A 15,788-nucleotide genomic window follows, 5' to 3' on the forward strand; every position below is an offset into this window, starting at 1 on the left:
GGGGGACATTCCAATTCAGATATAGGCTGGCTGTGAGGAGATGGGTTAAATGGTGAGTGATGGAAATGGTGGTGGTGGTAGGAGGGGCGGGGCTTGATGTGAACAGTCATCTTCGTTACCCATAATATGTATGTCCTGATCCACAGAGGAGTCACGATGGTATGTGAAGAAGCTTGCCTGATCGTTAAGAATGTGAGGATGGTTCTCAGGGGTCTGGGGGAGTTTGGAACAGCAACTTTATAAACAGAGTTGTTGAGAAGGTTATGACTATATTTGGATGGGATTTACAATGATGACCAGCATTGACAGGGTACCAGTCAGGGCTGCTGGGATTGGAAATGTGTTGTGTTGGAATTAATTTAAAAGCAAGAGAAGATGGAGTGATACAGACCCAGGGTTAGACTGTCAACATCTCCTCAGAGCTATCTGGGTCCATTCTCCTTCATAACAATAGCCAGGGGTTTCCAACCAAACACAGCTCCAAAGCTTTGGTCCTAAACCAGAAGTATTGACTCATCCTCTCCCACACAAGTTCAATGCATGCCAAATCCAACAGGTAGGGCACATGTGAAAGGAACTAGGAGTTCTGGCATAGACACTAGGCAGTGTCAAGCTGACTTAATGTGTGGTTACCATACAGTTTTGAGATATAAAATGCTACCCTCCAAAACTCCCATAAAAATGTAATTCTTTTAGGTTCAATTATATGCCAACCTGTCTTCACAAGGATTGACTGCAAAATAAATAATCTAGCAATCAATAATGAAGTGCTTCCTAAGGGCCTAGCTACTTTAGTTGAGTTGGAACATAGTACTGGATGCCCGTTCATTGTCAAGCAGAAAGTTTGGTAGCATGGTGGAACTCCCAAGGGACTCAGGATCGAAATCTGCAAAGCCCCAAGTAGTGTTACTGATGAAATTCCACTGATCTTCTGTAACGTATATATAATTTATATGTCTTAAAGACACCAATTTTATAAAATGGTCGTGAGAATCTCTGGAAAGAATATATACTCTTTTGCCCGGATAAATTAATGTCACAAATAACTAGGATTGCTCATTATTTAGGAAGCTCTAGCCTCAGTTTTATGTTTTCTGTAGATGAAATCCATTTGAATAGCTTATCTTTCACTCCCTTCTTCTCGTCCAGGCAATCAAGATTTGTGCCACTGTGCATTTTTTATATAACATCTGTGTGTCCCAAGAGGGTGTTACCTGAATTTATTCGCGTATAGCACATATGCAGGCATCTAGATGTGCTGAAGATTTTGCCAATAAGCATTTCCAATACAAGGGAGATTTTCTGCTGTGCTCCTAGCCTTTTAGAGTGACTTAGAGCAGGCCTACTGTATCCTATATATGGGTTTAATTATTCCAAGGGAAGATTCCAGGGAAATTGCAGAGTATTCCTGACCCCTCCAGATGTATCAGAAGTCCAGGGGGCTCCCAGAATCATTCTCCCCACAAGTATTCTTCAGAAAAGAGTAGCCCCAGCACCAGAAACTCCTTTCTCTCTCTAGCCTGGTCCAGAGCAGTTTTGGACCCATATTCTGTCATTCTGTCTCTATCACAGTCCTTATATGGATTCCAGAAGCTGCAGGAGAGGTCTTTATGGTCCCAACATTGAGATTTCTACGAAACATGTTAGCAGAGAGGCACATTTAATGGCGGGGACAACTGCACCCTTTGGCAAGATCCGTTTTGCCAGTCTTGGAAACTCTTCTCTACCCTGGCATTTTTTTGGATGATTACTCTCTCTTTGACTACAAAACAGTGTAAGTACCTAGGAATTTTGGGGTAGGGTTTGGGCAGGAAGTCACATCTGTAATAAAACTTCCATTAAACAGAGTAAAATAAAATATTGTGGTGGAGAGGTAATGGAGAAATGAAGGGAAAATTAAACTCCTAAATTTAACCAAACCTTAAATCTCCAGCCTCCCTTCTACCTAAACAGTCTCATATATTGATTCAAATTGAGTGTCACATGCTGTTTTTCTTTTGCTCAACGCTGAACTTCAAATGCTAATATGAGGGACCAGTTTAAGAGACCAAAAGTGAGAGAAAAGGCCTGGAAAATTTGGAGTTGGTTGTACCTAATTTTTATTGAAGATCCCGACTTACTAAATTTTTAATCCCAAACACAGTTGAATTTACCAATTTTTAAGTTTTTTCTAATATTAGAGACCTCAGCAGAGTTGACATGTTATAAACGTAACCCTCATATTTACTCCCATTAACCTACAGTGTGTAAAGCATATTGTTTTTAAACTTTTGAGGTGGCTGATTGAAAAAAAATGTTGGTGTCATGTGTGTGTATACACATGGTCCCCAACTTACAATGGTTCAACTTAACGATTTTTTTGACTTTATGATGGTACGAGAGCAATACACATTTAGTAGAAACCATAGTTCAAATTTTGAATTTTGATCTTTCCCCCACCTAGTGATATGCAGTATCATATTCTGATGCTGGACAGCGGTATTGAGACGAAGCTCTCAGTTAGCCACACGATCACGAGGGTGAACAACCGACACACCATTCTGGACCCACACAACCAATTCTGCTTTTAACTTTCAGGAGGGTAGTCAATAAATTACATGAGATATTCAGCACTTTATTATAAAACAGGCTATGTGTTAGACGTTGCCCAACTGTTAGCTAATAAGTATTCTGAGCGTGTTTAAGGTAGGCTGGGCTAAGCTACGATGTTTGGTAGGTTAGATGTATTAAATGCATTTTTGACTTACATATTTTAAACTTATGATGAGTTTATCGGCATGTAACCCCATCATGAATTGAGGAAGACTTGTGTGTGTGTGTGTGTGTGTGTGTGTGTATACACCTATAGTAATTTATATATAAGTACTGTAAAATAAATTTATATATGTAAAATAACATAAATACTGTGTGTGTATGTATATAATCTATCCATCTATCTATATATACAGTAACTATTTAGCAGATATTGTAAATGAACTATGTTCTCCAAGTAGAACATAAAAGGAGAAGCAGCAGTCTATTGTGAGAGGAAGGAAATAAAGAAAATGGATACCCATTCCCATTTTTTGACCGTCAAGTGCTCTATATTATTCAGACTTAAAGAGGGAGGGTTTACTGCTGATCATTAATTATGTGCTCTGTTCATACCCTGAAAGTATCGTGGGGGAAATCACAACTTTGTCACACTGAGCGAAAGAGAAACAGTTGTCAGAGTTTGACACATTTTCCAATAGAAGAAAAATCCAGTTGCCAACTACACACAGGTTCATTTTGGGTTCCTGGAACTGATAGCACATCAGCATGTCCTATGAAATTTGTGCACGGCATGTTATTACAGCTGTATATCATCACAGAGAAAAAAAAATAATTGGTTTTCCTTGGAGTAGCTCTAAGTTGATGTCATATTCAATAACCTTGTAGTTGAAAAATCTATAGATGATGGATGAAGTTGGGACTATCTTTTGAATTTAATTCCTCCTGTGCCAGCTTCTACAGGACCTGATGTACCTGTCATTTTGAGGTGAGTGCATGCAGTATTTAGAAAATGCAGCCAGGCGGTACTTCTGCCAGATAACGAACTATAGAAGAACAGTTTGTCTCATGTGTACAACAGCCTCGTTCCTCACTCTTAATCATGCCATAGAGGAGCCAGGCTAAACTTGGAAGCTCACACTGGGGTCAGTGCCAAGGTGCAGCTTGAATCAATGCTGTGCATCAGGGAGTGAAGCTGGTGGCTTCTCCTTCTCTGGATTTGAGAACTCTGGAGACAGCCTTAAATATACAGGCTTTGAAGGTGGGGTCCCAGGCACGGTACCACCACAGCCCCATTGAGAAGACTTCCTTATGAGACTAAGAACTGCTTTTGTATACACTGATGATCACTATCAAGTGGGGACAGGGTTGGATTGGGAGTTTGGGGTTAGCAGATGCAAACTTCAGATATAGGATGGATAAACAACAAGGTCCTACTGTACAGCACAGGGGACTATATTCAATATCCCGTGATAAACCATAATGGAAAAGAATGTATACATATATGTATAACTGACTCACTTTTCTGTACAGCAGTAATACAACATTGTAATTCAACTATACGTCAATAAAAAATAAATAAATAAATAAAGAGAGAATATTTAGAGCTTTCTCTGCTCCTGACAAAGAAAAAGCCAACTTAGATATATTTTATGGGGCAACTGAATATGTTTAGGTGAACAGCAACTTCCTTGCTTCTTCTTTCCCCTTCCTTAGTGGCCAGCTCGTCTAATTTATCTTGGATTAATGAGTCCAGACTTGGGCAGAGAAGCCTGGTTAGACTGTCCTAGATTGGCCTAGCACTGTATCATCAGCATTTCAGGTTTGGCCTTGGGACTGACCTCAGGACGTGGACGTACCTGAGGCTGGGGATCTGTCTTGGTGTGGAACTTTTGGACTGAACCCAACCTGACGTCCAGTTGTGTCCACATTTTGAAATTCAGATTTATAACATGTGAAATGCAAGTTAATCTGTCTTCCTTGTACTCAGTTTTATGTTGGATAACCAACTAATATACATAGTTACAGAAGAGCAAAGTCCCCACTGGCTTGTATGCCCCTAATTTGAAATGTGTGTAATACAATCTTGATGAAGTTAATCCTACCTCTGACAAAGCTTTTAAATCATTAACAAGTTGGAGGTGAATTACTTAAATATTGTTTAAGTGAATTATTACCTACGAGAGAGCAGATGAGGAAAACAGAATCTCCTTACCGATTAGCAGAGCTTCTTTCTCTGATTTTAAGCCTGGGCTTCTTTTCTCAATATTGTTCTCTCGGTCTTGGTTGACCAATGCGACTGTCAACACATTAATTTCCTATAAAGTTAAAAAACAAAAACATATAGATGTTTATGTAGATTCTGTGCATTCCAACAAAAGCCACCAGGTCTTTTAAACTCTATAAGAGGTCATCGCTTCCATTTATAACTGAAGATCAACTTTTATAAGTGATTGATCTATTTGCCCAAGAGTAGAAAAGTAATTCTAAAACTTAGCCTCCTAGCTACTGCTCCCAGCAAACTAAGTAACTCTTTGCAAAAGTGACACATTCTGTGCAATTATCTTAACGTTTTTAATCCATGTTTTGATAAAACTCTGTTAGCAAAAGCTATTTGACTTTAGCTACTTTAACAAAGGTTTTATTTCAAATATGAAAAAATTTCCTGAAAAGCATATACAGACTCATTTATAATGCTATGCAAGTAATTTGTGTGAGTGTGTGGGGAAACAGGGCCTATTGGGAAGGTGAGATAGAACTGTTGTTAGGAGTGTTTAAGGTGAGTTAAGTCTATGTCCTTATACATAACTGCAAAAGGTAGATAGCAAAGGTTGGGAAATTGTTTTCTCTGGAAACTAGAAATGAAGAATTGTACAGCAAGCCAGTATGTGAAACGTTGAGGCTCGACTATTTTTAGTTCTTTTAGTATTTTTAATTTAAAAACAGAGAAAAATATTTAACTCATATTCTCCCAGACTTGATATTAGGACTCAAAATGCAGAATGATTTAATAGGAGATCAAATTTAATGATCAGAGACCTGCATATATGGGATGGTAGAATCATTAGGGTAGTGGAGTCTCATTGGAGGGAAATTTCTCACTTAAGATAGGTCTTAAAGAAGGACTAGCACATTGGACAAAGAGTTAAGGATACTGTTTCCATTAGATGATAAGGACTCTGTCAGAAGGACAAAGGGTAGGTAGGGAGGGACAAAGGACAACTTAGATGGTTTGGCAGGTGTTCCCAGGACTGGAATTGGTTACAGGAGAGATATTTAGCTAGTTTATATAAATTAACAGAGTTGGCCAGATAAAAGAATATAGGAAATTATTGGAAGCATGTTGAACATGTAAAGATTTTACCTGAAGGCATTCAAATTATGACTGGTCCAAGGCAAGTCGAGCCAGTTAGACTTAAAAGGTCATTAGAAAGATGCTCTTATACTTCTAAAAAGGGATCTTGGGAAGCAGTCCCAGTAGAAACACAATCCAGAACTTGAAAACAACAAACCCAAAGGTGTATGTAGATGGGATCAGAATATTTTATAAAGAGAAGTCACAGGGAATTCCTTCTGTGATGAAATAACATATGGATGTGTTTTAAGGGCTTGAAGAGGTATAGGAGGAAACAGAGCAGAACGGGAACTCTCATTTCCATTATAGTCAAAGGTGTGTCCAAAAAAAATATGAACTAGGATGATGACTGTATTATTTAAGAAAAATATAAATAATGAAGCTCGTGGCTGAGTGGAAACAGTCTCTCCAGGAAGGGGTGATCTGTTAACAGCCTGGATGATAATTGGGGCCAAATGAAATTACTGAGGAGAGTTTAGCAGACAACAGGCCCACATCAATTGCCAACACTGAGTGGTGTCCTGAGGCCATCACACAGTTAAGGATCCAGGTTTATTAAGGAAAATGAACCACAGAGGGCAGGCAGCACAGCAGGAGCCAGCAAGAAATGGCAAGGGCAGGCCAGACTAAGCCTAGTCAAGGTGCTGTAAGGCACCTGTCCGCATGTCCAAAGCTGGAGTCATAAAGAAAGGGGACTTTGAGCAGTCTCCAGTAGACGCTGCTGAATCTACAAGTCTACAAGGAGTCAGACAGGTCTTACCAGTGACTGTTACTTTGATGATGTTTTAGGTTGGCTACATGAGGATGGAGAACTAAGAGTCTGTGGAAGTATTTCTTGAGGCTGAATATTGCAGCCTGTGCTCTGCCGACCACAAACGGTGCGTTCCTGCATGGTCACTGTCTGTGACCGTGGAGTAGACACACCTCTCTGCCAGGCTCCGACAGCAAGCAGTCCAGCAGGCCTGGCCCAACAGAGACCCAAGGCTCGGCAGATGGTTCAGCCTTTGGGTACCACTGTGAGTTCTGTCCAGGGTGGAGATATTGCTGCTTTTCTGACTCCCCCGGAGGGAGAAGAAGAACTCTGGCAGGAAGCGGTGCAAGACTTAAGCTCATCAGGCAGGTTCCAGTTACAGTTGCATATTGTAATAAGGTGGCCTCAAGAGCCTACATAAGGGGAACTCTCATTTCCATTATAGTCAAAGGTGTGTCCAAGCATGTAAACAAGAGACTTGGGTCTTTAACATCATTTAGTGAAGTGGACCAACTTGTGACCATTCAAAAGCGTTACTACTGACTAAGCGTCCTAGAGCCTAAGCCTGCCTCAGGCATGATATAAAAGCTCAGACACTTCAGAAAGAGACAGACAAATACCATATGATATCACTTATCTGTGGAATCTAAAATATGACACAAATGAACTTATCTACGAAACAGACTCACAGACATAGAGATCAGACTTGTAGTTGCCAAGGGGGAAGGGAGGAGTTGGGGGAGGGAAGGACTGGGAGTTTGGGATTAGCAGATGCAAACTGTTATTTATAGAGTGGATAACCAACGAGGTCCTACTGTATAGCACAGGGAACTATAGTCAATATCCTGTGATAAACCATAATGGAAAAGAATATGAAAAAGAATGTGTGTATGTGTGTGTGTGTGTGTGTGTGTGTGTGTGTGTGTGTGTATATACACACACACACACATATAAATATATATACATATATATGTATAACGGAAGCACTGTACAGCAAAAATTAACATTGTAAATCAACTATAATAAAACAAATTTTTAAAAAAAAGTTCAGACTAATGCTGACAGAGTCACAGAATTAATGAGATGGGTGAATGCTTTTGTTATACATTTTGGCAGAGACATAATTTAAAGTTAATATGGGTGTGTTTTAAGGGTTAGAAGACAGGACAGTAGTTTTAGATAGCCACTTGATGTGCTGTGCTTTTATCTTTTTCCACTATAACAAAAAAGGCGAGGAGTATTGTAATGACTCGTGACTCACTGGTTCCTTAGAAAAGTAAAGTTAATTTGATTTGTATGTATTTGTAGTAGAGTTGTTTAATTTAACAAGAGAATTACAGTTATTAGTAGGTGGCGAGTTTGGGGTTGTCTTCAAAGTACAAAGTAGATATAAGCAATATCCGTACCCTCTTTTTGTGTTTTCATTTAGCCAAATTATCATCCAATGTTTGTCAAAAGAGCTCCATCATTATAACTGGTTAAAGGGAGTACACAGAGAGAAGGTGGAACTAAATAATTCCCCAAGTCAAACCCTTCTTGCATTTAAGCTAAGCCTATTTTTACTTTTAGCCACTCAATAAATATTTATGCTGCATACATATATTACATGCCTACCACATGCCAAGGAATGCTAAGTTTTAAAGGATACTGAGTCTAAAAGTGGCAAGAAGTGCATGCTTATCAGCAAGCAATTCTTATAAAAGGTCTGTAAGAAAGCTTACAGGAAATGTCAGTAGATGAAGCTGGAGAAGTAGGTAGATCGGGACAAGGAGCTTGGATTTTACCTGGAAGGCTTAATGAATGAAGAGTGTTCAACACAGGAGTTACATGAACAATTCTGCATTTTAGGATATTGGTTTGCAGGAAGTGGAAGTAGAGGCAGGGATGCCAGGTTAGAGCCTATTGCGATTGTCTATTTAATTCTGACCTTTTCATAACGAGGGTAGAACCCAAGTCAGTGATGTGCAGAGGGCAAAACATAAGAGATATTTAAGAGGTAGAACTAAAAAAAATCCGATGACCTGGTGGATGAGGAAAATGCTGAGAATGACTAAGTGCCTCAGTGAAAAGGAAAATAGAGAAAGAAGCACGTATGGGTGAAGATAATTTGTCCAAATTTGAACTTAAGGTTTCTATGACATATTGTCAAGGTATCTGAGAGAAAGTAGGATCCACAGGTTTTTGAACTTAGAAGCAAGGCCCTGACAGCTCTTTTATGGCCCATTTCTCAAGTTAGTGTTTGTAGCACACATCCCTGATGTCTCCTTCTGGGACAAAGAAAAGGCTTGCTTATAGCTTGATATAAAAGAAATGGCTCCCTCAAGCTCACTGTTCCTCTCCTGTAACATAATCCACTGTATGTTCAGGCTTCCATCTGGGCCCCTCTATGGGGGCATGATCAGCCTGTAAGATCCATGAGGATAAAGCTGGTGAAGCCAGGACCACTGTCTCGGGAGCACAGGATAGAACCTCAAATGGACATTTGCCAAAACCTTCTCTGAGAACAACCCATCACAAAAGGGACATATTGACCATAAGGGAGCACATTTTCAAGGATATCAGAGGATGTAACTAGTTTGTGCTTCATCTCTAACTCTATAAATCCATGCTTCAAGTCTAAGTCCTGGTCCTACCTTAAGAGTTTCACATTCTCTACCCAGAATGTTCCAACTTATCTCTTCAGTAATTGGGGAATACCTTTTACTGGGATGTTGGATCGTAAGTTAGAAAGACTTTGCCCCTGTCTTAAAAACTTCACTGTTCTTTTGACTCATTCCTACCCCAAATCTCTGGAATATAGAAGGAAACTTTCATCATTAGAAACATAAAATTAGAAGACTCTTTATCTTTTATCACATACAAATCCTTTACCCTGATAGTTGTAATATACCCTGAAGAATTACGTGTCTACTGGGGAAGGTGTTCCAGATGCTTAGAGATTGCAAACTGGATGTGGATCAGTGCAGATGGAGGTTATTAAGGACAAATTGTTAATGGTGTACGAAGTGTACACTAGGAAGGAAACATCAGGATGGGGATCGAGAGTTTCCGCTCAGTGAGATCAATAGGATTATGAAATAGTATTCCAAAGGAAGTGGTAAGAACACCATTCACTTGACACAGTAAAAAGCACTCCAGACTAGAAAATGCACAATAAGTAACAATTCTGCACTTGGCAGGAGAATGAACAAGATTATCTAATAAATCTTTTCTCAGTCTACCTTTTAACTCTAATTTCTGTGATACTTAGAAGGAATCATTAAAGGGCTGGAAGAAGAGGGTTTTCAATAACTGAAACTAGATATCATGGAGGTTTTTTTTAGACTTCTTAAAGGTTAAGCTACTCAAAGGCAGAAATTTCCCCTCTAAGAGTCCTTGTCAATTACTTTAAGAAATGGTCAAAGTAATTTATCCATTTAGAAAAGCTCTTTTTTAATAATTTACTGAGCTAGAACCATGCCTTGCTGTTGTTTTGTTTTTGTTCCCCTATACCTACCCAAGCCCCTAAGAACCAAGAATACGGTTTCTTCAGCCTGATAAAATCCTTTCGTTATTCCTTTCACTTCATAATTCCTGTGACCTGCTTAACTTTAGTGCTATTTGCTTTCTGCTGCAAAGCTTCTTGAATACATGGTGCATACCCACTGTATCTACTGTCTCACCACCTGAAACCTCAGCTTTCTCGTTAATCACCCGATGAAACTATCCTTTGAAAGATTTTCAGTGACTATTTTCTCAGTCTTTGTACCATGTGATATTTGACATCACTGACTCTGCCCTCTTAAACCATCTGCCTCATTTGCTTCTGTTACATAAGAAGTCCTGGTCTTTTTCCTCCTAATTTTTTATTTCATCTTCATTGGTTTTTTTTCTTCCCTCTGCTGGCCCAGTACACATGGATAAGAAGGTTGCTTTCTCCTTTTATACTCTAACTTTGGTACTTTTGCCAAAGCTCAGTCACCACTTTTTCTTCTCTGTTTCCTTTGATCAGAGTTCTTTCATTCTCATGGGTTCAACCATCGTCACACTTAACTCTTTAACTTCTGTTCCTTATCATCAACTGACCACTGGGTTTGTGTGCTTGAAATTATCACTTCCCATTTCAAATTCAGAATGAGAGGTGCTCATGAGGTGGTAGGAGACATACTACATGCTTAAGTTTTAGCCTTGGCCCTTCCACTAACAGTCAGTTGACCTGGGGCAAGTTATGCAACATCTTTAAGCCTCAGATCAGTTGTCTAAAAATGAGGGTGCTGGGTAGGGTCCATCACCTCTGAATAATGCTTTATGGAACCCCCATCAGCTCTACAGAGGTGACATGGAAGGTCCAAGGAGCGGATGTCTAGAATTCCCACTCCATTACTACTTGCTTCTGTTTTACAAATACAGGACTTCTATTTAAGGCTTCACTGAAAGGAATGTCCTTATTTTGAAAAATGTGTGAATCCAAGTCCTTCCTGATGTGGTGGTTCTTCTAAAATTCTATAATTTTATGGCTAAAGTCCAATTCACCTCACACGTCAGACTGCATTTTCTTCTAACTTTTCTGTTTCTATTAAGTAGCACCGTCATTCTTCCACTTGCAGGCCTTTGATTCATTCTCTTCTATCCCCTAAGGCCTCTCTAGATCTGAATTCTATCAAGGATCTGTGAAATGTCTCTCATTCCCCTTCCGCATTTCCACTACCAGTGCTCTACTATCAGTTCTCCTCGTTTCTTACTTGGACCACCGCAAGAGCCTCCTACCTTGTCTGTGCCTTTGGTTTCTTCCTCTTCCAGCCCACCTTACATGATATTACCAGATCAGTTTTCTAAAATGCCACGTTCATCTTGTCGGTCTCCAATTTAAAACTCAGATGCTTTCTGAAAACCCATAGGAAAAACTCCGATGCTTTCCAATAACCCGTGGGAAAATGCCAGATTGAGCCCGGCATTCAGGTTCAGTCCTACCGATACAGCCTATCTCCTTTAGATGTTCTGTCCAGATACGTTCTTAGAAAGCTCTCTCCTTTTCTTCACCACCTCCTACATATATTTTTATACACAGCACAAGTCCCATATCTCTTAAGGGCATTTATTCCAGGCTATCTGTACATTTTCCTTATCTCAGCACATTTCCCCTGTCACTTCTGTGGCAGCTGGCCACTTACACATTTGGAATAAACTGAGTCACCTGTGTTTGCTTCCTCAAAAAAACTGCCAACTTCTTAAGGGCACTCACCATATCCAAGCAAGTGAGACAGCATGGCCGAAAGGGATCCGTGTTCTAATTCTGTCACCATTATTTACGTACTAGATAACTTTAGGCAGGGTTATCTCTGAACTTTCTTTTACATAAATCATGGATGATAACATATACCTATCCCCCGGGGTGCTGTGAAGACCAAATGTTATATGTGACATGGTGCTTTTGAAAACTATAACCTTCCAGGAATATTGTGGCATCACTATTATCATGATTGTTACTCACTTTTCTTATCCTCAGGACTGAGTGGATACGGCACAGGTGCATAATACATACTTGGGGTACTGAATCTAGGTGAGAATTCTGTATAAGACCTTGACTACAATTATATAAAAACATGTATGCAAAAGTAATAAACTGTCATGGGATTCAAATTGTACATATTTTCTGTTTCCTAAATGTTCTGTGGCACTGTTCTTCTACTGCTATCCTTATACTTTAAAAAGAAATAAAAAGAAGCCTAGGACAGGCAGATGCCATTTTGAAGAGCTATATGTAAGCACAGCCACTAGCTGACTACTTCACTGGGTAACATACCAAACGACATCCTCCCCACATCACACACGTATGAAATCTACTCTGTGGCCCTCCAAGGGCTGGCGGGCCCTATAGGTCCTAGCGCAAGGTGAGTGGGGCAGTTGTCAAGATCCGCAAGGTGAAGATTCCCCATGTCACTTCCCACACCGTCACCGCCACACCATAAGGCCTCACACTCCATGGAATCAAGGGCCCCGCAGACTACGGTCAAGATGCCAGTTAGCTACTTCAGTATCCTTTACTCAGAATTTTTTCAGAGTACCCAAAGCAATCCATCAAGTGATAGGCCAGTCTCCACTAAGCTTCAGGGATTCCTCCTAAGATTAGAACCATGGTCAGAGGAGGAAGGGGGATGGGGATACGTCTCACACTTTCCTTTATGAGCCAGTGACTGTCACGTAGCAGGTGCCCAGTGGCTGATAAATGAAGGAACGGCCCACAGACAATGGCCTGGAATAGTGAAAAAAAATGATGGATTTGTACACGGAAGACTGGTTCTAATTGCCACTCGCTGTGTACCCTTGTTTCATGATTCCTGTTTGTAAAGAGAGGGATTTGAAGCAGATGAGCTCTACAGTGTCTTCTTGCTCCAATATTTCATCTCTGCTGTGTGCCCTTTTCCCTGACTTGGAGCTTCCCTTCAGAGTAAGGCAGCCAACTGGGTACTGACAAGATACACTTATCCTGGATTTCAGTGCCAAAAAAATTAGAAGGAAGAGAAGAAGAAGAGGGAGGAAAAAAACATTTGAAAAGCAAATGGATGAGAAAAGGATTGATGAGAATGAGTAACTGAGTAAGCTTCAAAATTTCTTATGGTTCAAGGGAATGCAAGAATGCATCAATCACCACGAGTGAGCAGGACCTCAGGAATTCTCTGTGGCGTAGAAGTCCCAAGGCCTCACTAATCTTACCAGTTGCTGAAGCTTGGTACTGCCAGTCCTGAGGGTCATGGGCGCCCCCCCAACCTGTCCCTTTCCTCAGAAGCCTTTGATGTCCAGGGTCTGCAGAGGGGAACCTCAGAGCCCCAACAGGCTTCAGCCGCAGAGAGACCATGTGAGAGCAGATGTGCAGAGCGCCTGCCCTCAGCCAAGAGTTAGTGATTCATCACAACACTAGCACATTTTACACACTGGGATATGAGCCACCTCACTGGGCTTCAGTTGCTGGACTCAGACCCAGAGTGCATGCATTATGTCCTAAGACAACTTCAAGATTTTCTAAGATTTCCACTCGCAAAGATTAAAATCAGTGAGACCTGGTTATGCATCATAAAAAGGACTCTTTAAGGGCTTCCCTGTGGCGCAGTGGTTAAGAATCCGCCTGCCAATGCAGGGGACACAGGTTCGAGCTCTGGTCTGGGAAGATCCCACATGCCGCGGAGCAATGAAGCCCGTGCACCACAACTGCTGAGCCTGCGCTCTAGAGCCCGTGAGCCACAACTACTGAGCCCATGTGCCACAACTACTGAAGCCCCCGTGCCTAGAGCCTGTGCTCCGCAACAAGAGAAGCCACCTCAGTGAGAAGCCCGTGCACTGCAACGAAGAGTAGCCCCCGCTCGCCACAACTAGAGAAAGCCCGCACGCAGCAACGAAGACCCAAGGCAGCCAAAAATAAATGAAGAAATAAATTTAATTTTAAAAAACCTTTAAAAAAAAAAAAAAAAAAAAAAAAAAACCTTTAAAAAAATAAAAAGGACCCTTTAAGAAAGAGAAAACTCACTGTGGTTTAGTTACCAGAGATATCCACGTAAAGCATTTCTCCTGGTGGCTTTCTTTTTAGATCATTCTTGGTTACATTTATTTAATAAACACATATAGTGCTTAATTTGTGCAGGTAGTATTATAAGAACTTTACACATATGAAGTCACCCAATCCTCCTAACAGCTCTAGGAGGTCAGTACATTTTACAGATGAGGAAAATGAGGAATGGAGAGGCCAAGGACTTGTCTAAGGTCACACAAGTAGTAAGAAGCAGACTCGGGATGTGAACCAATGCTGTCTCACTCCAGACTCTTAACCACCATGCTGGGCTGCCTCTCTTGAATGGACTGTAATGTCAGCCTATTACAGTCCTTGTCAACTGAAAAATGCCTGTTGAGCGCTGGGACGCCATCCCCTTCTGAGGGCTGCCAGCAGTCCGGGCCTCTTGGGGGGCCAGCAGGGGCTCCAGGCTGGCTGATGAGCGGTGGCTCGGGTGCAATCGTGAACGCAAAGGGGAGCAGAGCAAAAAGGCAGCAGGGGCCTGGCCCAGGAGCGGTGTCAGCTGGGATGGGCCTGGCTCTCTGCTGCTGTTAGGTGGTGACACCTTGTCCTTTGGACAAGCGTGACTTGTAACCACGGTCCATGCAACAGGCACGCAGTTTGGAAGATGTATGCGGGGGAAAGCCGAGGTCGAGGCAGTGCTCCAAAGACCAAGTGAGGGCCACGGGCAGGACGGGCCAAGCAGGTGAAGAGACTCGGGCAGGGGGACCGGGGGAGACCCAGCCATACCCCAAGTATGTGATAATAAAGCAGAACCACTGAGGTGATGGGATAAGAGAGAAAAGTGGGGGATACAGAAGCCATTCTAAAGGAAGAATGGACAGATTCTGTGTGTGAAGCAGAGGAAAGAATTAAAAAATTTTCAGCAAAGTCTGGACCACTAGCAGAATAATGATGCTAGAATCAGAGGTCACAAAGAATGAGAAGCACTGGCTCCAGTATTTCAGAAATACTGGATGTGAGGTCTTGGAAAGGCAGCTGGAAATATGGGTCATAGGCTCAGGATAGTAGCATCTGGGCTGGCAGGGGCTCTCCAGCCCATCTGCCGTGTCTCCCCCCTCCCCGCAGGTAACGGGAAGAGTTGTCCCTGCCACCCTCAGAGTGTCTCTGCCTGGACTTCGTGTGCCTGCGCCACCTGCAGTCATTTCTCTACAAAGCGACAATGTCCTCAGTCGCTAGCACAGTCCCCTGCACACGGTAAATCTTCAACCAATATTTTTTGAAAGAATCAATGGTAGACTCTCGGTAATATCTGTTGAATGAATCTGTTATTACCCAGAGAGGATGAACTTCATAGGTGAGACAGACAGTCACAGGATCTGGTCAGTACCCTTGGCTGGGAGTGATCTCCCAGAAGTCTAGGAGGACTACATATAATGAAGAGGGAAAAAAACCAATGCAGTCGCTTTGGGTATTTTACATTCTTCTGGTCCCTAAATGTATTTGCTGTAGCATCATTTTAAAGTAAAATAATTTCTTTACTACTTTAGATTTAGACAGTAAAAAGTGAACTTTGAGTTTGTATCTATTATTAGTGCTTTCAATATGTTTTTAAATTAAATATTAACTTTTTTTTGGAGACCATAATATAAGCTTATAAACTTTTC

The 15,788-nt window shown here is 41.3% G+C and overlaps 1 protein-coding gene across 8 annotated transcripts in view; it reads right to left on the bottom strand.

Annotated features, from left to right (window-relative positions):
- ENOX1 (ecto-NOX disulfide-thiol exchanger 1) overlaps positions 1–15,788 on the bottom strand; it is a 614,655-nt gene that overhangs the window by 35,801 nt on the left and 563,066 nt on the right. For all 8 annotated transcript variants that reach the window (XM_057532923.1, XM_057532921.1, XM_057532924.1 and 5 more), the window contains one exon: positions 4,748–4,850. In XM_057532923.1, the coding sequence (XP_057388906.1) occupies positions 4,748–4,850 (103 nt within the window). The remainder of the gene's footprint in view (positions 1–4,747; positions 4,851–15,788) is intronic.

This window comes from Balaenoptera acutorostrata, chromosome 18 (genome assembly GCF_949987535.1).
Source record: "Balaenoptera acutorostrata chromosome 18, mBalAcu1.1, whole genome shotgun sequence".
Lineage (NCBI taxonomy): Eukaryota > Metazoa > Chordata > Mammalia > Artiodactyla > Balaenopteridae > Balaenoptera > Balaenoptera acutorostrata.